This window comes from Dermochelys coriacea, chromosome 8, assembly GCF_009764565.3.
Source record: "Dermochelys coriacea isolate rDerCor1 chromosome 8, rDerCor1.pri.v4, whole genome shotgun sequence".
Classification (NCBI taxonomy): Eukaryota; Metazoa; Chordata; order Testudines; family Dermochelyidae; genus Dermochelys; species Dermochelys coriacea.
In genome coordinates, this window is record NC_050075.1 from 107,584,930 (window position 1) to 107,607,132 (window position 22,203).

The 22,203-nt window shown below is 44.5% G+C and overlaps 1 protein-coding gene across 4 annotated transcripts in view; it reads right to left on the minus strand.

Moving 5' to 3' along the window:
* Positions 1-22,203, minus strand: part of ST3GAL3 (ST3 beta-galactoside alpha-2,3-sialyltransferase 3) — a 382,096-nt gene that overhangs the window by 164,954 nt on the left and 194,939 nt on the right. For all 4 annotated transcript variants that reach the window (XM_038414046.2, XM_043490453.1, XM_043490454.1 and 1 more), the window contains one exon: positions 17,755-17,847. In XM_038414046.2, the coding sequence (XP_038269974.1) occupies positions 17,755-17,847 (93 nt within the window). The remainder of the gene's footprint in view (positions 1-17,754; positions 17,848-22,203) is intronic.

Genomic DNA, 22,203 nt, shown 5'->3' on the forward strand with positions numbered 1-22,203 from the left:
GCAATATATGTAAATAGAAATTAAGATATGCGTGCTAATAATAAGGGAAGTTGAAGTTTCTAATGAAAAAATCAGGAGCCAATAAGGTTAGGTACAATAAGGAAGATTTTAAAAAAATATATCAGGAACAAAAGGAATCCTAGGAGTGATAATGGCCTGTTACTAGATAAAACTGTTGATAATAATGCAGATAAGGCAGGAGTACTGAATAGCTATTTGCTCGGTTGTTGGAAGATAGCTCAATGATATATTTATCTAATGATGATGACATACTTTCTACTTCAACAGTAAATAAGGAAGATATAAAACAGAATCTACTCAAGTTAAACTTTTTAAAATCAGCAGATCTGGATAACTTGCACTGAAGAGTTTAGGCCAAGGAGCTTTCTGAACTGTTCATGTCAATTTGTAATAAATCTTGCGAAACTGAGGACGTTTCCAAGGACAGGAGGAAAGCCAATGTTGTGTCAGTATTTTAAAAAGATTACATGGGATAAACTGGTAAGTATAAATCTGTTAGTTTGACATCAATCCTGGGCAAAACAATGGAATGGCTGATATGAGACTTGATCAATAAAGAACTAAAGGATAGTACTATAATTAATGCCAACCAGCATGGCTTTATGGAAAATAGGACTTGTCCAAAAGAACTTAATATTCTCTGATGAGATTAAAAATTTGGTTGATAAAGGTAAGTGAGTTCACATAAACTTGGACTTCTGTCAGGCATCTGACTTGGTATTGTACAATGTTTTGATTAAACATTCGCACTACACAAAATCAATATGACGCACATCATAGATTAAAAACTAACTAGCTGAAAAATCTCAACAAGTGCGTGCTAGTGAGGAATCAGAAATTAGTGAGGATGCTCTGGATGGATTCCTGCAAGGACTGATTCCCAACACATTATTACTCAATATTTTTAATAACAAGCTGGAAAAAAATAAAATGTCACTGTTGATAAAGTTCACAGATGACACAAAGACTGATGGATAGGAAAATGAGAATGAGGATAGATCACTTATACAGAGACATCTAGATCTCTTAGTAAGCTGGGAACAATTGAACAACACGCATTTTAATGCAGCCAAATACACGGCCATATATCTAGGAACAGGAACGTAGGCCATATATACAGATTGGAAAATTGCATCCTGAAAGCAGTGACTCTGAGTAAGATTTAGGAGTCATGGTAGATAATCAACTGAACATGAACTTGCAGTGCAATATTACATCTAAAAGGACTAATGTGATTCTTGAATGCATAATCAGGTGCATATCTAGTTGGGAATAGGGAGGTGTCATTACTTCTGTATATTGCAGTGGTGAAACACCGAATGGACTACTGTGGTGTTTCCACACTTTAAAAGGAATGTTGAAAAATTGGAAAGACTTGACAAGAATGATCTGAGGTCTGGTAAACATGCCTTATAATGATAGCCAAACACATGGCGTGCTACTGAAGAGAAGGTTAAAGATGACTTGAGCATGGTCTATAAGTACTTACTCAGGGAGAAGATATCTAATACTTAGGGCTTTGTAATCTATCAGGAAAAGACACAAGATCCCATGGTAGGGAGCTGAAGCTAGAAAAATTGAAACTGGAAATAAGATTACACATTTTGGACAGGGAGGGTGATTAACCAGTGGAATAGTTTAACAATGGATGTAATAGATTTTCCATCAGTTGAAATCTTTAAATCAAGATAACTAGGATATAATGGATGCCAGAATCACTGGGTGAAGTTTTCTGGCCTGTGCTATGCAGGAGGTCAAACAAAGTGATCATAAAGGTCTCTTTGGTCCTTAAACTTTATGGCTATATTAAATAGTCTTGCCCTGCCCCTACTATGCTAATTAGAAATAACCTGGATTTTTCTCAAGAGAACTAGTACATAACATTTGAACTCTGGGGAGAAGGTGGGACTAAGATCTATGAGTCAGTTATTTAAGAATAGGAATAGTTTAGATACAGATATTGAAGACACATTGAAACTACCCCAGATCCCTGTTCTCCTATATCTACAGTTCAGACATAATACTCTTAACACACCTGTTGGAAGGATTTCCAGACATCTATTACAGAAAAGGAATAATACACCATTCTTCGGGCCCTAAAAGTTTAATAATTCCAATAATTACACAGAACTCATAAAACTGGCATAACAGTGACAATAAGATAAATATGACAAAGGGGGAAAACCTGTAAGAGACAACTCTTCTGAGCAGTGGTCCCAGATTTGGAAAAGATCTATTACCCCTTCTATGTGCATCTCTATCAAAGAAAGGTTTCAGAGTAGCAGCCGTGTTAGTCTGTATTCGCAAAAAGAAAAGGAGTACTTGTGGCACCTTAGAGACTAACAAATTTATTAGAGCATAAGCTTTCGTGAGCTACAGCTCACTTCATCGGATGCATTTGGTGGAAAAAACAGAGGAGAGATTTATATACACACACACAGAGAACATGAAACAATGGGTTTATCATACACACTGTAAGGAGAGTGATCACTTAAGATAAGCCATCACCAACAGCAGGGGGGGGAAGGAGGAAAACCTTTCATGGTGACAAGCAGGTAGGCTAATTCCAGCAGTTAACAAGAATATCAGAGGAACAGTGGGGGGTGGGGTGGGAGGGAGAAATACCATGGGGAAATAGTTTTACTTTGTGTAATGACTCATCCATTCCCAGTCTCTATTCAAGCCTAAGTTAATTGTATCCAGTTTGCAAATTAATTCCAATTCAGCAGTCTCCCGCCGGAGTCTGTTTTTGAAGCTTTTTTGTTGAAGTATAGCCACTCTTAGGTCTGTGATCGAGTGACCAGAGAGATTGAAGTGTTCTCCAACTGGTTTTTGAATGTTATAATTCTTGACGTCTGATTTGTGTCCATTCATTCTTTTACGTAGAGACTGTCCAGTTTGGCCAATGTACATGGCAGAGGGGCATTGCTGGCACATGATGGCATATATCACATTGGTAGATGCGCAGGTGAACGAGCCTCTGATAGTGTGGCTGATGTGATTAGGCCCTATGATGGTATCCCCTGAATAGATATGTGGACAGAGTTGGCAACGGGCTTTGTTGCAAGGATAGGTTCCTGGGTTAGTGGTTCTGTTGTGTGGTGTGTGGTTGCTGGTGAGTATTTAGAGCCCCCCAATCTGAAGCAAATACTCACCAGCAACCACACACCACACATTTATTATGTCTCCAATGCCTTCTATTATGATTGCCATGTATACTGTACTTCTATTAAATTCTTAGAGTTACACTGATGCGTCTCTTTCAAATTCTGTTTTATTTTCCAACTTTGTTTCTGAAAAGCATGTTGTTTAAAAAACAAACACAAAAAAACTTCTCAACCTCTGAAAAGATCAAAAATGACCAGGTGATTTCTAAATCTCTTCCGAGTACTTTAGAGAGTGCCAAGTTGGTATTCAATAAACAGAATTCAATTTGCAGGTACTGGTCTTAGTTTACCTATGTACACTCTGCGGCCCTGTCTACACTAGGAAGAAAGGTGTTTAAGATATAGGAACATAAGGATTGTCAGACTAGATCAGACCCATAGACCATCTAGCCCAGTAACCTGCTGCTGACATTGGTCAGCGCCAGACACTTCTGAGAAAGTTGCACAAAACTTTCCAGCAGGCAGACGGGGGATAGCCTGCCCATCCATGAAGTTCTCATCCTAGTCGTTAATAATCTGAGATTGATCAAGCCCTGAAGCACTGGCACAGATATTCAGAGGAGTAATTTTCAGGCCTCATAATCCAGCATTCCCCTCTCACTGTGAGCTATTTCAAAGCCGCTGCAGCCCAACCCTTCTCAGAGATTAGGGGTATCCTTTTGATATGCAAATACTGTGGTGATTATTCTCTAACTCTACTCTCAAGCAAGCAGAAAAGGAGTACTTGTGGCACCTTAGAGACTAACAAATTTATTTGAGCATAAGCTTTCGTGAGCTACAGCTCACTTCATCGGATGCATTCACTGAATACACTGTAGCTCACGAAAGCTTATGCTCAAATAAATTTGTTAGTCTCTAAGGTGCCACAAGTACTCCTTTTCTTTTTGCGAATATAGACTAACACGGCTGCTACTCTGAAACCTCTCAAGCAAGCAAAATAGATTTTTAGCAGTCACATTCCTGAGAGAGGCTGTTCATCTCCCTTCACAGCAAATCGGGAAGTCTGCTTTTTGTTTGGTTGCTTTTTCTAGAGGTGACATATGCACCCGTCAGTTTCAGACCTCTGCCCCAGATAGGGAAGGCAGAGACAAAGGACTTTTAGTTTCAGAAACTTTAAAGTATGGCTTTATTCAACTTTAACATTTTCAATATGCGGAATCAGTGAATATAAAACAAAGCCCATTACTTCAGCAAAACAAGAGGTAACTATTTTATTCAGTTTTTAACATCCTCCCCTCCTTATTTAGTTACTCCCCTTTCTACAAAGATGTATTTTTTTACTCTCATACTACGAATCTGTTATAATGCCAGTGACATCGTTGCTAGAATTACATACAGTCTCTTGCATGTACATATTCCATGGTAGATAGGCCAGGTAACAGACGGCAGTGACTGGAGATTAAGAATGAAAGCAGCTTCAAAGAAAATATTGTAATCTTGCAGCAATAGCCTCATTCTGGCATGACCCACTACCAGGCTGGGAAAATGAGAGCTGGCTCGCCACTGCCAGAGCAGACCAGCAACACTGGGCATGCACAAAGCCACCTGAGTTCTGACAGCACCAAGCAGCTTAGCGCTTAACTCATGCCTACGCTTCAATAGGATTCAAAAACTAAGTGTTTCTCTGCATCTTAGCCTCAGGGCCTGCTCTAGTTGGGGTGCCCAGAGGCTGCCTAAGAGCATGCCCATCAGATCAGGTTCTGCACAAAATATGGTGGTAGTGGTGGCATCCACAAGCCCAGTGGTTAGCATACTCCCTCAGGATGGGGGAGAGCTGGGTTCAAATACCTCTTCTGCCTGATTCAGAGAGGGACTTGGACCCAGATCTCCCACATCCCAGGTGAGCACCCTAACCAATGGGCTACAGGAGGTATTTTGGAATGGGGCTCTCTCAATCCCTCCTGTTGAAGATATTCTACTTTGTCTTGACTACACAGTCATTGGGCCAGAGAGAGTGAGTGAGAACAACACTATAGCTCAGTGGGATGAGTGGGCATTCACCTGGGCCAGAGAACCTGAGCATAAGGGAGGCACCAGCACTTCCTCTTTTCTTCAGAAAGGGCTGACCTGGGTTAGACATCGAACTCCAGGAGAGGGTTCACAGCACCTCTCTCCAGCCTAATTCCATTTGGGGGCAGGGCTTTGGCCCCTCCCCCTCCTCAACATTTCCTATTGGCTAGCTAAGGCGGCTCCCCACTCAGCATGCCAGCTTGTGTGTATCCCCTTTTTTTACACACCTCACTCTCCCCAGGTATTGTATAGGGACACTGAGTGCCTAACTCAGGGTTGTGAATTCCCCTAGGCAGCAAGGCATCTAAAAGTTATGCATTGCAATGCTAAGCACTGCAGTGCCTAACTCCCCTTGTCAAGTATCAGAGGGGTAGCCGTGTTAGTCTGTATCCACAAAAACAACAAGGAGTCCGCTGGCACCTTAAAGATTAACAGATTTATTTAGGCATAAGGTTTTGTGGGTAAGAAACCAACTTCTTCAGATGCATGGAATGACAATTACGGATACAGGCATTATATACTGACACATGAAGAAAAGGGAGTTCCCATGCAAATGGAGAACCAGTGTTGACAAGGCCAATTCAGTCAGGGTGGATGTGGTCCACTCCTAATAATTGATGAGGAGGTGTCAATTCCAGGAGAGGGAAAGTGGCTTTTGTAGTGAACCAGCCACTTCCAGTCCCCACTGAAGCCCTATTGAACCCAAATTAATGGGTTTGAAATTTGCAAATGAATTTTAGTTCTGCAGTTTTTCTTTGAAGTCTGTTTTTGAAGTTTTTTTGTTGAAGGATGGCTACTTTTAAATCTGTTATAGAATGTCCAGGAAGACTGAAGTGTTCTCCTACTGGCTTTTGTATGTTACTATTCCTGATGTCTAATTTGTGTTCATTGATTCTTTTACGTAGAGACTGTCCGGTTTGGCCAATGTACATGGCAGAGGGGCATTGCTGGCACTTGATGGTATATATAATATGAGTAGATGTGCAGGAGAATGAGCCCCTGATGGTGTGGCTGATGTGGTTGGGTCCTCTGATGGTGTCACTATAATAGATACGGGGACAGAGTTGGCAACGAGGTTAGTTACAGGGATTGGTTCCTGGGTTAGTGTTTCTGTGGTGTGGTGTGTAGTTGCTGGTGAGTATTTGCTTTAAGTTGGGGGGCTGTCTGTAAACGAGGACTGGTCTGTCTCCCAAGGTCTGTGAGAGTGAGGGATCATTTACCAGGATAGGTTGTAGATCACTGATGATGTGCTGGAGAGGTTTTAGCTGGGGGCTGTATGTGATATCTAACACACACTCATCCGTGGTTATGGCACTCCAGTTGTGGAAACAAAGTGCTAAATGACCCCAAAGGATACTGGGATTTGGGAGTGCTTTGTTCCAGGTGAGCCTTGAGTGGGCCTGACTGTTATAAAAAGTCAGTCAGCTATAAACCAGCTGAGCGGCAAACAGCAGAGAGGCTAACAGAGGGAGTTTGCCTGGGAGTTCACCCGGGGAGAGCCCACTGAGGCTTACATCTTGCTGGCTTCTCTGAGTAGTTACTACAACTCCTGAGGAAACTCGTAGAAGGAAGGTAATATGGATGGGAAGCGTTCAGCTGTTGTGACCTGCACTGGATGTGCCATGTTTGTCTTTCTTCCACAGGACAGAAGTGACTTTGTCTGTACAAAGTGCAAGCTGGTCTCCATTTTGGAAGAGAAGGTTCAAGGTCCGGAGAAACAAGTATCGCCCTGTGTTGCAGAAGAGAAACTGAAGATTTCCTGGACAGATGTCAGGATACGCTTCTATGGGCACAATGTTCTGAAGATTCAGAGCAGGCTGCACAGCAGGGACAGAAGGACGGTGAAGAAATTTGGCAGCATGTGACCTCCAGAAGAAGAAAGGGGAGCGTCCATGTAACAGCAGCACAGATACAGGTAAGCAATTGTTTTCATGTTCTCTCCACAGGTACTAATGCGGAGAGTGGACTAAATGATACATCTGAGGGAAGGGAACAGAAAGAGATTCTGCCGATTGGAAGGCATGAGATGCACTGTCCTAGGGATGGGGGTTCCACGACCACCGCTCTCAAGAGGAGGAGGCGGGTGGTGGTGGTCGGGGACTCTCTCCTCAGGGGGACTGAGTCATCTATCAGCCGCCCTGACTGGGAAAACCGAGAAGTCTGCTGCTTGCCAGGAGCTAGGATTCACGATGGGATGGAGAGACTCCAGAGACTCATCAAGCCCTCGGATCGCTACCCCTTCCTGCTTCTCCACATGGACACCAATGATACTGCCAAGAATGACCTTGAGCGGATCACTGCAGACTACATGGCTCTGGGAGGAAGGATAAAGGAGTTTGAGGTGCAAGTGGTGTTTTCGTCCATCCTTCCCGTAGAAGGAAAAGATCTGGGTAGAGACTGTTGAATTGTGGAAGTCAACGAATGGCTAGGCAGGTGGTGTCGGAGAGAAGGCTTTGGATTCTTTGACCATGGGATGGTGTTCCAAGAAGGAGGAGTGCTAGGCAGAGACGGGCTCCACCTAACGAAGAGAGGGAAGAGCATCTTCGCAAGCAGGCTGGCTAACCTAGTGAGGAGGGCTTTAAACTAGGTTCACCGAAGGAAGGAGACCAAAGCCCTGAGGTAAGTGGGGACGTGGGATACCGGGAGGAAGCACGAGCAGGAGAACACGAAAGGGGAGGGCTCCTGCCTCATACTAAGAAAGCAGGTCAAACAGCGAGTTATCTCAAGTGCCTATACACAAATGCAAGAAGCCTGGGAAACAAGCAGGGAGAACTGGAAGTCCTGGCACAGTCAAGGAATTATGATGTGACTGGAAGAACAGAGACTTGGTTAGCAACAAGAAGAAAGTCAAGGGAAGTGTGGGCCCCTTACTGAATGAGGGAGGCAACCTAGTGACAAAGGATGTGGAAAAGCTAACGTACTCGATGCTTTTTTTGCCTCTGTCTTCACGAACAAGATCAGCTCCCAGACTACTGTACTGGGCAGCACAGCATGGGGAGGAGGTGACCAGCCCTCTGTGGAGAAAGAAGTGGTTCGGGACTATTTACAAAAGCTGGATGAGCACAAGTCCATGGGGCCAGATGCGCTGCATCCGAGAGTGCTAAAGGAGTTGGCGGATGTGATTGCAGAGCCATTGGCCATTATTTTTGAAAACTCATAGCGATCGGGGGAGGTCCCGGAAGACTGGAAAAAGACTAATGTAGTGCCCATCTTTAAGAAAGGGAAGAAGGAGGATCTGGGGAACTATAGGCCAGACAGCCTCACCTCAGTCCCTGGAAAAATCATGGAGCAGGTCCTCAAGGAATCAATTCTGAAGCACTTAGAGAACAGGAAAGTGATCAGGAACAGTCAGCATGGATTCACCAAGGGCAAGTCATGCCTGACTAATCTAATTGCCTTCTATGACGAGATAACTGGCTCTGTGAATGAGGGGAAAGCAGTGGACATGTTGTTCCTTGACTTTAGCAAAGCTTTTGACACGGTCTCCCACAGTATTCTTGCCAGCAAATTAAAGAAGTATGGGCTGGATGAATGGCCGATAAGGTGGATAGAAAGCTGGCTAGATTGTCGGGCTCAACGCGTAGTGATCAATGGCTCCATGTTTACTTGGCAGCCGGTATCAAGCGGAGTGCCTCAAGGGTCAGTCGTGGGGCCGGTTTTGTTCAATATCTTCATTAATTATCTGGAGGATGGTGTGGATTGCACCCTCAGCAAGTTTGCCGATGACACTAAACTGGGAGGAGAAGTAGATACGCTGGAGGGTAGGGATAGGATACAGAGGGATCTAGACAAATGAGAGGATTGGACCAAAAGAAATCTGATGAGGTTCAACAGGGACGAGTGCAGAGTCCTGCACTTAGGACACAAGAATCCCATGCACTGCTACAGACTAGGGACCGAATGGCTAGGCAGCAGTTCTGCAGAAAAGGACCTAGGGATTACAGTGGATGAGAAGCTGGATATGAGTCAACAGTGTGCCCTTGTTGCCAAGAAGGCCAATGGCATTTTGGGATGTATAAGTAGGGGCATTGCCAGCAGGTCGAGGGACACGATCGTTCCCCTCTATTCGACATTGGTGAGGCCTCATCTGGAGTACTGTGTCCAGTTTTGGGCCCCACACTACAAGAAGGATGTGGAAAAATTGGAAAATGTCCAGCGGAGGGCAACAAAAATGATTAGGGGACTGGAACACATGACTTATGAGGAGAGGCTGAGGGAACTGGGATTGTTTAATCTGCGGAAGAGAAGAATGAGGGGGGATTTGATAGCTGCTTTCAACTACCTGAAAGGAGGTTCCAAAGAGGATGGATCTCGACTGTTCTCAGTGGTAGCAGATGACAGAACGAGGAGTAATGGTCTCAAGTTGCAGGGGGGGAGGTCTAGGTTGGATATTAGGAAAAACTTTTTCACTAGGAGGGTGGTGAAACACTGGAATGCGTGACCTAGAGTGGTGGTGGAATCTCCTTTTTTAGAGGTTTTTAAGGTCAGGCTTGAGAAAGCCCTGGCTGGGATGATTTAGTTGGGGATCAGTCCTGCTTTGAGCAGGGGGTTGGACTAGATGACCTTCTGAGGTCCCTTCCAATCCTGATATTTTATGGTTCTATGATATGTGGGAATTGGGTACTAGTGGTATTATAAATTATATGCAGCTCTTGAGCATCTGTCAAAAATATCTTTTTACTGGGGGATGGGAGTGACATGGTACTATAGACTTGGGAGCTGCAGGCAAATGACCCTTCTGTACTTGTCGTCTCTCGTATGCGGAGGGCCATAAGACCATTGGTGATAAAACTGTTGAGATACTAGTCTAGGTTTGTAAGCTGCCTATGATACTTCCCTTTTGGGACATGCGTATCTACACCCAGGAAGTGGAGGGTGGCACTGGAGACCCTCGTGTAAGGACTCCATGGTGTTTTGGATGTCACTGTGAAACCCCAAAGTGTGCAATCATGATTCACGGCACAGCACGATGGCCACTGCCATCATTCTAGGTGAAGTGTCTGCTGCATCAACCACTAATTGAAATGCAGTTCTGGCCATCAGCTTACCCTATTCAATAAGAGCTTGGAAGTGAGCTCTGTCCTGCTGTGGTCGCTTGGCTACAAAATCTGTGAATTTTGAGTAGTTGAGACAGTAGCACTCAGCCAACACTCTCTGACAGTTCACTGTACAAAGCTGATGGCTAGTAGATGTGAAAACTTTGCTTCTCAAGAAATCTAGATGTTTAGCATCCTTGTCAGAAGATTTAAGATGTTGTTCTCTAGATCTCTCTTTGGCAGCCTAGACAACAAGAGAATTCAGTGTAGGGTGGTGTGACAGAGCTCTGTCCTTGCCTCCGTGGGTCCCGCGTTTCCTGGCGGATTTCGCTAGCCTCAGAAGCTCACTGTGACCCTCCATGTAACCCTTCTTTCTCTAGAGACAAGGGTCACAGTCTACTGAGCCATTTTTATCATAAGCCAGCGAGGGAGGTGAGGAGAAGTTATCCTTCCTTGCACAGTCTCTGTTGTCTCCCAGTCTCAGTGATTAAACAGGGGGCAAAGGTAGAGGGGAGCCCAGGCCCACCCTCTACTCCAGGCTCCAGCCCAGGGACCCTAATAGTATCAGCTATGGTAGCTGACCTTTTAGAAACATGACATGTACAATTCCCTGGGCTACTTCCCCCATAGCAGCCCTCACTTCCTCAAGCTCCACTTCACCCTAACCTCAGGGCCTCCTTCCTTGTGCCTGATATGGTGTGTACTACTCAGCCTCTCCAACAGCACAACTTCTTCCCACAGCTCCTGACATGCACCCCCACCTGACTAACTGGGAGGCTTTTAACTAGTTTCAGCCAGCCCCTGATTGGCTTCAGGTGTCCCAATCAACCTAGCCTTCTCCCTGCCTTCTGGAAAGTTCTTAATTGGCCCCAGGTGTCTTAATTGACCTGGAGCAGCTTCCATTTCACTTAACCTGGTACCAGGGATTTGTTTAGCCTGGAGCCAATATATCTATCTCCCACTATTCTTTCATAGCCATCTGGCCTGGCCCCATCACAGTGGGTAAAGTACTATTTCTCTGCCCTCTTGGGGCTAGGGGCACATGTGGCTGGTGTATGCTAGACTGCTCGAGCAGATTCTGGCATAGTTCCATTAACTGGAACTGGTGGTTTGTGTTGTGGGTCTTGGACCTTCACTAGGGAGATCTGGAGTTCCTCTGTCACCGTTCGTAATGAATCCTGAAATTGTTTACAGTCATCCAGAGGGGACAGAGATACTCGGGTTACTGCTTCATCAGGAAAAGACGATAACAATCTTGTAAATTGGTTTGTATTCCTCCTCCACCATGAGGTCAGGAGGAGGCTGACTGTTGGCTGATTTAGTAGGGGATTGGTCCTGCTTTGAGCAGAGGGGTTGGACTAGATGACCTCCTGAGGTCCCTTCCAACCCTGATATTCTGTGATTCCCTTAGATGGCAATGGTGGAGTGATTCCCTTGCAAACCACATGGGGGCTCTGCCTATCTGCTATACAGGTCCCATACCATACAGTAAGTTGGTTCAGGAGGGGGTTCTGGGTGTCCCCACGGCATGGGTACCAAAGGCCCCAAGGTAAATGTCGAGGCGGAGTTTGGTACCAGAAGGCTCTGGATCTCCGGTCTGGATAACATTTCTCAGAGGATTCAGAGTAGCAGCCATGTTGGTCTGTATTCACAAAAAGAAAAGGAGGACTTGTGGCACCTTAGAGACTAACAAATTTATTTGAGCATAAGCTTTTGTGAGCTACAGCTCACTTCATTGGGTGCATTCAGTGGAAAATACAGTGGGGAGATTTATATACATAGAGAACATGAAACAATGGGTGTGACCATACACACTAACGAGAGTGATCACTTAAGGTGAGCTATTACCAGCAGGAGAGCGGGGGGGGGACAAAACCTTTTGTAGTGATAATCAAGGTGGGCCATTTCCAGCAGTTGACAAGAACGTCTGAGGAACAGTAGAGGGGGAATAAACATGGGGAAATAGTTTTATTTTGTGTAATGACCATCCACTCCCAGTCTCTATTCAAGCCTAAGTTAATTGTATCCAGTTTGCAAATTAATTCCAATTCAGCAGTCTCTCATTGGAGTCTGTTTTTGAAGTATTTTTGTTGAAGAATTGCAACTTTTAGGTCTGTAATCGAGTGAACAGAGAGATTGAAGTGTTCTCCAACTGGTTTTTGAATGTTATAATTCTTGACGTCTGATTTGTGTCCATTTATTCTTTTACGTAGAGACTGTCCAGTTTGATCAATGTACATGGCAGAGGGGCATTGCTGGCACATGATGGCATATATCACATTGGTAGATGTGGAGGTGAAGGAGCCTCTCATAGTGTGGCTGATGTGATTAGGCCCTATGATGGTATCCCCTGAATAGTTATGTGGACAGAGTTGGCAACGGGCTTTGTTGCAAGGATAGGTTCCTGGGTTAGTGGTTCTGTTGTGTGGTGTGTGGTTGCTGGTGAGTATTTGCTTCAGATTGGGGGGCTGTCTGTAAGCAAGGACTGGTCTGTCTCCCAAGATCTGTGAGAGTGATGGGTCGTCCTTCAGGATAGGTTGTAGATCCTTGATGATGCGTTGGAGAGGTTTTAGTTGGGGGCTGAAGGTGATGGCTAGTGGTGTTCTGTTATTTTCTTTGTTGGGCCTGACCTGTAGTAGGTGACTTCTGGGTACTCTCCTGGCTCTGTCAATCTGTTTCTTCACTTCAGCAGGTGGGTATTGTAGTTGTAAGAATGCTTGATAGAGATCTTGTAGGTGTTTGTCTCTGTCTGAGGAGTTGGAGCAAATGCAGTTGTATCGTAGAGCTTGGCTGTAGACTTTGGATCGAGTGGTGTGGTCTGCATGAAAGCTGGAGGCATGTAGGTAGGAATAGCGGTCAGTAGGTTTCCGGTATAGGGTGGTGTTTATGTGACCATCGCTTATTAGCACCGTAGTGTCCAGGAAGTGGATCTCTTATGTGGACTGGTCCAGGCTGAAGTTGATGGTGGGATGGAAATTGTTGAAATCATGGTGGAATTCCTCAAGGGCTTCTTTTCCATGGGTCCAGATGATGAAGATCTCATCAATGTAGCGCAAGTAGAGTAGGGGCATTAGGGGACGAGAGCTGAGGAAGCGTTGTTCTAAGTCAGCCATAAAAAGGTTGGCATACTGTGGGGCCATGCGGGTACTCACAGGAGTGCCGCTGATTTGAAGGTATACATTGTCCCCAAATGTGAAATAGTTATGGGTGAGGACAAAGTCACAAAGTTCAGCCACCAGGTTAGCCGTGACATTATCGGGGATACTGTTCCTGACGGCTTGTAGTCCCTCTTTCTGTGGAATGTTGGTGTAGAGGCTTCTACATCCATAGTGGCTAGGATGGTGTTTTCAGAAAGATCACCGATGGATTGTAGTTTCCTCAGGAAGTCAGTGGTGTCTCGAAGATAGCTGGGAGTGCTGGTAACGTAGGGACTGAGGAGGGATTCTACATAGTCAGACAATCCTGCTGTCAGGGTGCTAATGCCTGAGATGATGGGGCGTCCGGGATTTCCAGGTTTATGGATATTGGGGAGCAGATAGAATACCCCAGGTCGGGGCTCCATGAGTGTGTCTGTGCGGATTTGTTCTTGTGTTTTTTCAGGGAGTTTCTTGAGCAAATGCTGTAGTTTCTTTTGGTAACCCTCAGTGGGATCAGAGAGTAATGACTTGTAGAAAGTGGTGTTGGAGAGCTGCCTAGCAGCCTCCTGTTCATATTCCGACCTATTCATGATTACAACATCACCTCATTTGTCAGTCTTTTTATGAGGTCAGAGTTGTTTCTGAGGCTGTGGATGGCACTGTGTTCTGCACGGCTGAGGTTATGGGGCAAGTGGTGCTGCTTTTCCACAATTTCAGCCTGTGCACGTCGGCGGAAGCACTCTATGTAGAAGTCCAGTCTGTTGTTTCGACCTTAAGGAGGAATCCACCCAGAATCCTTGTTTTTGTAGTCTTGGTAGGAAGGTCTCTGTGGGTTAGTACGTTGTTCAGAGGTGTGTTGGAAACATTCCTTGAGTCGGAGATGTTGAAAATAGGATTCTAGGTCACCACAGATCTGTATCATGTTCATGGGGGTGGAGGGGCAGAAGGAGAGGCCCCAAGATAGGACAGATTCTTCTGCTGGGTTAAGAGTATAGTTGGATAGATTAACAATATTGCTGGGTGGGCTAAGGGAACCACTGTTGTGGCCCCTTGTGGCATGTAGTAGTTTAGATAGTTTAGTATCCTTTTTCTTTTGTAGAGAAGCAAAGTGTGTGTTGTAAATGGCTTGTCTAGTTTTTGTAAAGTCCAGCCACAAGGAAGTTTGTATGGAAGGTTGTTTTTTTTTTATGAGTATCCAGTTTTGAGAGGTTTCAGAGTAGCAGCCGTGTTAGTCTGTATTCGCAAAAAGAAAAGGAGTACTTGTGGCACCTTAGAGACTAACAAATTTATTAGAGCATAAGCTTTCGTGAGCTACAGCTCACTTCATCGGATGCAGTTTTGAGAGCTCATTCTTAATCTTTCCCTGTTTGCTGTAGAGGATGTTGATCATTACACAAAGTAAAACTATTTCCCCATGTTTATTCCCACCCCCCATCCTCCACTGTTTCTCAGAGGTTCTTATCAACTGCTGGAAATGGCCCACCTTGATTATCACTACAAAAGGTTTCCCCCCTCCCCCCCCCCGGGCTCTCCTGCTGGTAATAGCTCACCTTAAGTGATCACTCTCGTTACAGTGTGTATGGTAACACCCATTGTTTCATGTTCTCTATGTATATAAATCTCCCCACTGTATTTTTCACTGAATGCATCCAATGAAGTGAGCTGTAGCTCACAAAAGCTTATGCTCAAATAAATTTGTTAGTCTCTAAGGAGTACTCACAAGTACTCCTTTTCTTATTTCTCAGAGGAGGAGACAGTGACTTCTCTGGAGGTTCAGACTCTCCCAAGAAAGAGAGGAAAAGGTCTCGATCCAACAGCAGTTCCTACAGAGGAAACGCACAGTTGGAAGATGGAGGAGGGGATAGGCTTCTGTAAAAGGTAACATCCCCTGGCAGAGTCAATCTCCCTAGTGCGAGAAGGTCCCAATGATGGGGGAAACAGAACCTCAAGGAGAGCACACATGTCCTGCAGTGTAGTATAAGTCTTGCCTCCCTGTAGTGTAAGCAGTCTGATACGTTCATGCTGATGGGGTCGGAGGAAGAAGGCTCCATGTGGCCGGAATGAGAGACAGCAGCACTACAATTGGTGGTAGAAGCTCTGATTGTGCCAGAACCAACAGATTCCAACTTTTTGACTTGGACAGTACTGGTGGAGTGAATGTCACTGGGATGGGGTCCAATACTCTGGTTTATGGGCTTTTGAGACATGGCTCTGGGACTCAGGACATAATAAGTCTTCAGGGATTGAAAGAGCAGATTTGCTCGATTTAGGAGGAGCTGTGTCGGACATCTTTGAAGCAGACTTGGAGGCAGACCTGCTCTTATGCTTTGTGCAAGTGTTCTCTGCCTGCCCAATGAAAACCTGATGGGGTGGTCTGTGGGTATGGATTCCCCAGCAATAGAGTCAGACCTCACAGCAGGAGGCATGCTGTGTAACAATTCAAGCCAATGTACCGGGGGCATGGGGGAGTGTTCCACAGCCTGGGTCCGACTGCAGCCTCTTGGCCTTCTCCAGGCAGTGTTTTCTAAGCCAGAGTCCCCTCACCTCAAGGGTATGGCTAGAGAAAAAGCAGCAGGTATTACACCTAGCCATGATGTGGGCCTCCCCAAGACAGTACAAACAATGCTGATGCTTGTCACTGACTGAGAAAGAATAGGGATATGACACACAGTTTTTGAAGCCCAGAGTTCTGGCCATAATCCAATACCCGTAATGGTGTATGGGGGAAGGGAGTGCCCCCAAGGCAGAGATTCTATCTAACTAGAAAACTCTGCTAAAAGTTGTAAAACTATTAAAAACTAACTATAAAGATCCATATAAAAAGGCACTACGGCAACCTTTGAAATATTTACAGAGCAAAGAAATTGAAGGAGAGCTCTGGACTCTGGAGGTTCGGAGCCAAGCCACGAGAGAGCAAGAAGGAACTGGATAGACGGTTGGCCACTCCATCCTTTATTCGTTTGGTTGGAAGCACAAGGAACGTAAAGGGCGCATGAGTGGCCCAACAGACACTGCTTGCAAGAATTCTCTGACTCCAGGTGCATGCACACACCCACAATGGAATACACATAGGAACCAGCACTCCAAGAAGAATCTCAGCTTTCATTTAAAAAAAAAATTCCACACATCATGGTTTCTGGGAAAAGTTTGAAAATGTGACCCAAAAGTACCAGAAAGACTCAAAAAACAAAAGGCAAATAAAAAGAACACCAACATTATTTTTAAGCCAATCTCATGATTCTGGGAACCTGATTCATGATTTTTGAACACTTGTGGTTGACAATATCACAGCAGACTTGTTCAGAGGGGAAGATGAGGAGACTAGTGTAATATTTCTTTGGAAAAAGTGAATGAGAGACAGCAAGACCAGCAGACTCTTCATAGTATGCCTTGGGCTCTCTAAACACTATTTAGAAAACTCTGCTGCCCAGCTCCCAAGCACTTGAGGGCCAATTTGCCGTTGTGTGCAGGTAGAGGAGATTAAAATCCCTTCTACCTCAGATAGCTCAATTTACCACTAACTGAGAAGGTGCAACTCAGTGGAGCTGCACTTGTAGTTTCAATGGAGTTGCACCTGCTTACACCAGCAGTGAATTTGGCCCTGAGCCTACACTCTTTGTTGATCTACTGCTTGCATCACTGAAGATACCATACTGTATATTCATAGGGTGAAATCCTGGCCCCACTGAAGTCAATGGCAAAACCCCCATTGATTTCCATAAAGCCAGGATTTCACAAGGGGCATCCACTGGAACAGGAATAGCAAAATAATGCAGCAACCACCTACAAGACAAGCTACCTATGAGTAGCATATTGAGGTTTCCTTGAGACCTCTTCCACTTGGTTCCCCACAAACTCAGTTCAATTCCAGTCTCATCACTCAGGTTCCTTTACTAACATACAATCAAATTATGCTTGAGTTGATCAGGCTCAAGTGTAGGGGGTGGTTGCAGAGTATACCACACATCCAAAGCTACACAGCAAACCTCTTCCTTTATATACATTTATACATTACATTGTATTTACTATACATTGCATCACATGTTCTGGGATTGGCTTGGTCACTTTGTAGGAACCAATCCATGTACAGCACACCTTGTCCATGCATGACTTTCTCTTTACTTCACCTTATGTTCCAGATTTATCTGATTCATTATTATCTTGTCAACTATAAATGGTTCCCTGGGTATCACCCCTTATCTTAGCTAGTACAGTTATTCTGTTCCCAGCCTGCTGATCGTTTCTGGGGAGACAGGATTAGGGAGGTAAATGGGAGGCCTCACTAAGCCAATTACTCACGTCAAGCCAGGCCTACACAGGATCCTGCATGCAGAGGGGGAAAGCACTTGGGGAAGAGCACGGCTGTAAAGTACAATCACTTACTTTGGGAAGATGGAAGTCATGAGCGCTGATGCATACCCAGGTTTGCAAACTCCCTCAGAGAAATTTGCATACTTTGATGCTAGTTCTGGAGGCCTGTGGAAAAAAGGATGAGAGTCAAGACTTTCCAGGGTATGTAAATGCTGATTGTATCACCCTGACTGATCCTTTTATTATTTAAATCTTTTCCTTAACAGTGCTTCTCCAAAACAGCTATGAAGAATATTAACAGAAACAAAAGTTTTTTTGTTTGTTTTTTACACAAATATGGAAGAATATCAAACCACTGTGGGGTCAGAAATATCTGAAACACCACTAAATCAGGTTTCAGAGTAGCAGCCGTGTTAGTCTGTGTCCGCAAAAAGAAAAGGAGGACTTGTGGCACCTTAGAGACTAACAAATTTATTTGAGCATAAGCTTTCATGAGCTACAGCTCACTTCATCGGATGCATTCAGTGGACTGAGCGGTAGCTCACGAGAGCTTATGCTCAAATAAATTTGTTAGTCTCTAAGGTGCCACAAGTCCTCCTTTTCTTTTTACCACTAAATCACTACTTCTGTTGAGGGACTTCACACTCTTAGGAAGGTGAAGCTCCAGGAAGGAATTAAAGCTATCCAGATACTATTTCAGACTTCTGTCTCTCCAAAAGGAAGTGAAGATTAAAAGGTAACAGAGAACCACTTGTTCAGGCTATTTTTCTACTACATGCTAGAAGTAAGATGTCAGTGGAAGTATTACTTACAGGACAAGTTTCAAACATTTTAATCAAATTACAAAGCAGATTTCTACTGGCTGACAGTCATCAGCCACTGTTTAGACTTTAAAGGGGACGGATCCTCTGGGCAGCCAAAAAGACAGCGCTGCCCTTGTTCTATTGGGAAATGGCCTAATAGCACAGCCAATCACATAACTCAAGGGTGGAGCAATGATTCCAGAAGCCTAAAGAAAAGAGCCGTAACTGACACACAGGCTACGTGGTTAAAGCTTAGCACTTGGAGAGAGGAGATTTGAGTCTAGTACCCAACTTTACCACAGACTTATTGTGGGACCTTGAGCAAAGCTCTTTGTGCCCCTGCTCCTCGTCCGCAAAATGGAGATACTACTACCCATCCATATGACAGATATACTGCAAGGCATCAATCATTAATGCTTTTACGGTACCTGTAGATACCTAGATGCAAGCCACGACACAAAAAGAATTATTATTATTCCATACAAAAAACTGCATCATTAAGGATTCACTATTAACCACTCAAAGTCACTGGAAGCAGCAAGAGCACAGAACGGCTGAGAAATGGCCCTACAGCTACAGAGATATACTGCACCGTTGACAGCAACTATTCAACAATGGCATTTTTATAAGGTTCTAAATCAGCGGCGAGAGAAGGTGAGTAGTGTGGATCCATGCAGACAGTCATCTCAAAGAATCTCAGTTACCACCAGAACTGTTCTTTCTTCTCCAAGCACTGCCTACATGGATCCCCCCTCTAGTTATTTTGTCCTCCAACACCTGTTGGCATTGGGATCTGTTGTATTAATTTAGATTGAATATGCAGATCCAAAGAGTTAAAGGTGTTAACATGACCCAGTCACTATCAACATTGAACAGTTTTAAACAAGGTTAAGGGACCACAGGCTGCTTAGTACCACAGCAAATACACCATTAAAAATCCTTTTAACCTTTTATTAAAGACCAGTGGGTGGGGGAGGAAAAACAGTTAAAGCATTTGAAATGTAAAGTATTAATTAATGCTTTCATTTTATCAACATTCCTTGTTCTCTTTCTCTTCCAAGAGAGTCTCTCAAACATGGAGGGTTTTCCGTCTAAAGTCTCTTAAGATGGTAAAAACTATCCTTTTTGGGGAAAAGAGAAGAAGTTAATTAAAAGAGGCTGGAGCTGTTGTTAAAGTTTGATCCTGTTTCCTAGAAGACAAAACAAGACAAACAAACACGAAAGAGGGAGAGAAAAGACCAGCAGAGATAGAAAATGAAGCTTCTGTCTCTGATATTGACTAGCTTGCAACCTCACTTCTGGAGAAACTTAGGCCCAGCCCTCAGTTTTACCAGCCACTCTGAGACCTAGTGAACTGCTATTAGCATCAGGCTGTTTAGGATATTACATTTAGCTGCCTTTTTCTGATCACAGGCTCACAGCAGTGTTGCAAAATATACAGTCTTGGCTGACTAAGCCAGACACTTACTAGACAGAAGGAAAAAAGAGGATAGGAAAGAGAAGAAATAAGGTGGGAAGGAAAAGAAGACATAAATAGGGCACAGCGTGGGGGTGGGGGGAAAGGTATATGTGTGTATATGTGAGTGAGTGAGACAAGAGAGAGAAAGTCTCACATCACAGGTGGCATCTAAGATTTAGATGGAGCTGGTGGTGATGTCATTTGGGTTCCCTCTCTCTGACCCAGTCTGGTCAGGACATCTTTCAGGATTAGCATGAAGAAGGTCCCGGGTCTCAGGAGACAGTAGGGATGGCAGCCATGACGATAAAGCCGGCTCCAGCAATTGTTGGCAGACAGATGCTGCTTCTGCTAATTTTTCCCAAAGGTCTTTTCTTTTTAAGAACCCCAGAAAGAAAGAATACTCCATCCTCTCATTATTTTGACCTCCAATAGACAAATTTTAAACACATCAATTTTGGTTCATTGATTTCCATTCCTCTACTCCTCTTTTTTACCAGTCATCTTAACACAGTCTTTGAGTGCAATCAGTACAGCCCTTTCTGTTCGGACTAATTCAGTCTCTGTCTCTTTTTTGTGTCTTTTTTCATCAACATTTGTTGATCACTTATTGTGGCACTTTATGAACTTTCTCTCACTTTTTACAGTTGAACAATTAGGGTAAATTTGTAGGCCCATTTATCACAATATAATCTCTCTCATGGCAAGGGAACACCCATATATGCTCAGAAAAATCTGCATTTTAAGGAACAGCTTCCTTCTGTTGATTTAATAAGAAGAGCTGTTTATATCTAAGCAATATAGCTTATACACTTTTGAGAATAGATGGGAGTTGCAGAAAAGGAAAAGTTATTCCTACTTGGGAATTTCCTTTCTTAGCCCTGGTCTACACTACGGGGTTAGGTCAAATGTAGCCGCGTTAGGTCGATTTTAAAATGACTGCATCTATACAACCAACCCTGTTCCATCAACCTAAAGGGCTCTTAAAATCCATTTCTGTACTCCTCCCCGGCAAGGGGAGTAGCGCTAAAATCAACCTTGCTGGGTTGAATTTGGGGCAGTGCAGACACAATTTGACTGTATTGGCCTCCAGGAGCTATCCCAGAGTGCTCCAATGTGACCGCTCTGGACAGCACTTTGAACTCTGATGCACTAGCCAGGTACACAGTAAAAGCCCCGGGAAATTTTGAATTTCATTTCCTGTTTGGTCAGCGTGGTGAGCTCAGAAGCATAGTTGACCATGCAGTCCCCCCAGAATCGCAAACAAGCTCCAGCATGGACCGAAAGGGAGACACTGGATCTGATTGCTATATGGGGAGAAGAATCTGTGCAGCCCGAACTCCGATCAAGAAGACGACATGTTAATATATATGCCAAAATCGCACAGGGCATGGTGGAGAGAGGCTACAACAGGGACACACAGCAGTGCTGCATGGAAGTTAAAGGAGCTCAGGCAAGCCTATCAAAAGACAAAGGAGGCAAACGGTCGCTCCGGGTCAGAGCCCCATACATGCTGCTTCTATGATCAGCTGCATGACATTCTAGGAGGGGGGACCCTACCACTACCGCACCACTGTCCGTGGACACTTGCAAGGGGGGAGTCTTACGCAACAGGGAGGAGGATTTTGTGGATGAGGAGGAGAATACGCAACAGACAAGTGGTGAATCCGTTCTCCCCGGCACCCAGGAGCTTTTCATCACCCTGGAACCAATACCCTCCCAAAGCGGGATCCACGACCCTGAAGCCAGAGAAGACAGCTCTGGTGAGTACACATTTGTAACTACAGTACAGGGTTTAAAAGCAACAGTGTTTAAGGTTTGATTTGCCCTGAAGAATTGGGATGCATTTACGGCCAGTACAGCTACTGGAAAAGTCTGTTAACGTGTCTGGGGAAGGAGTGGGAATCCTCCAGGGACATCTCCATGAAGCTCTCCTGGAGGTACTCTGAAAGCCTTTGCAGAAGGTTTCTGGGGAGGGCTGCCTTATTTCGTCCTCCACGGTAGGACACTTTACTGCGCCAAGCCAGTAGCAAGTAGTCTGGAATCATTGCAGCACAAAGCATGGCAGCGAATGATCCTGGGTTTTGGTCACATTCAAGCAACATTCGGTCTTTATCTTTCTGTGTTAGCCTCAGGAAAGTGATATCATTCATGGTCACCTGGTTGAAATAGGAGAATTTTTGTAAGGAAACAGTAAAAAGACCCTGTTCATGCTGGGTTGTTTGCGCTTGGCTAAAAGGAATCATCTCAGAGAATAGCCAT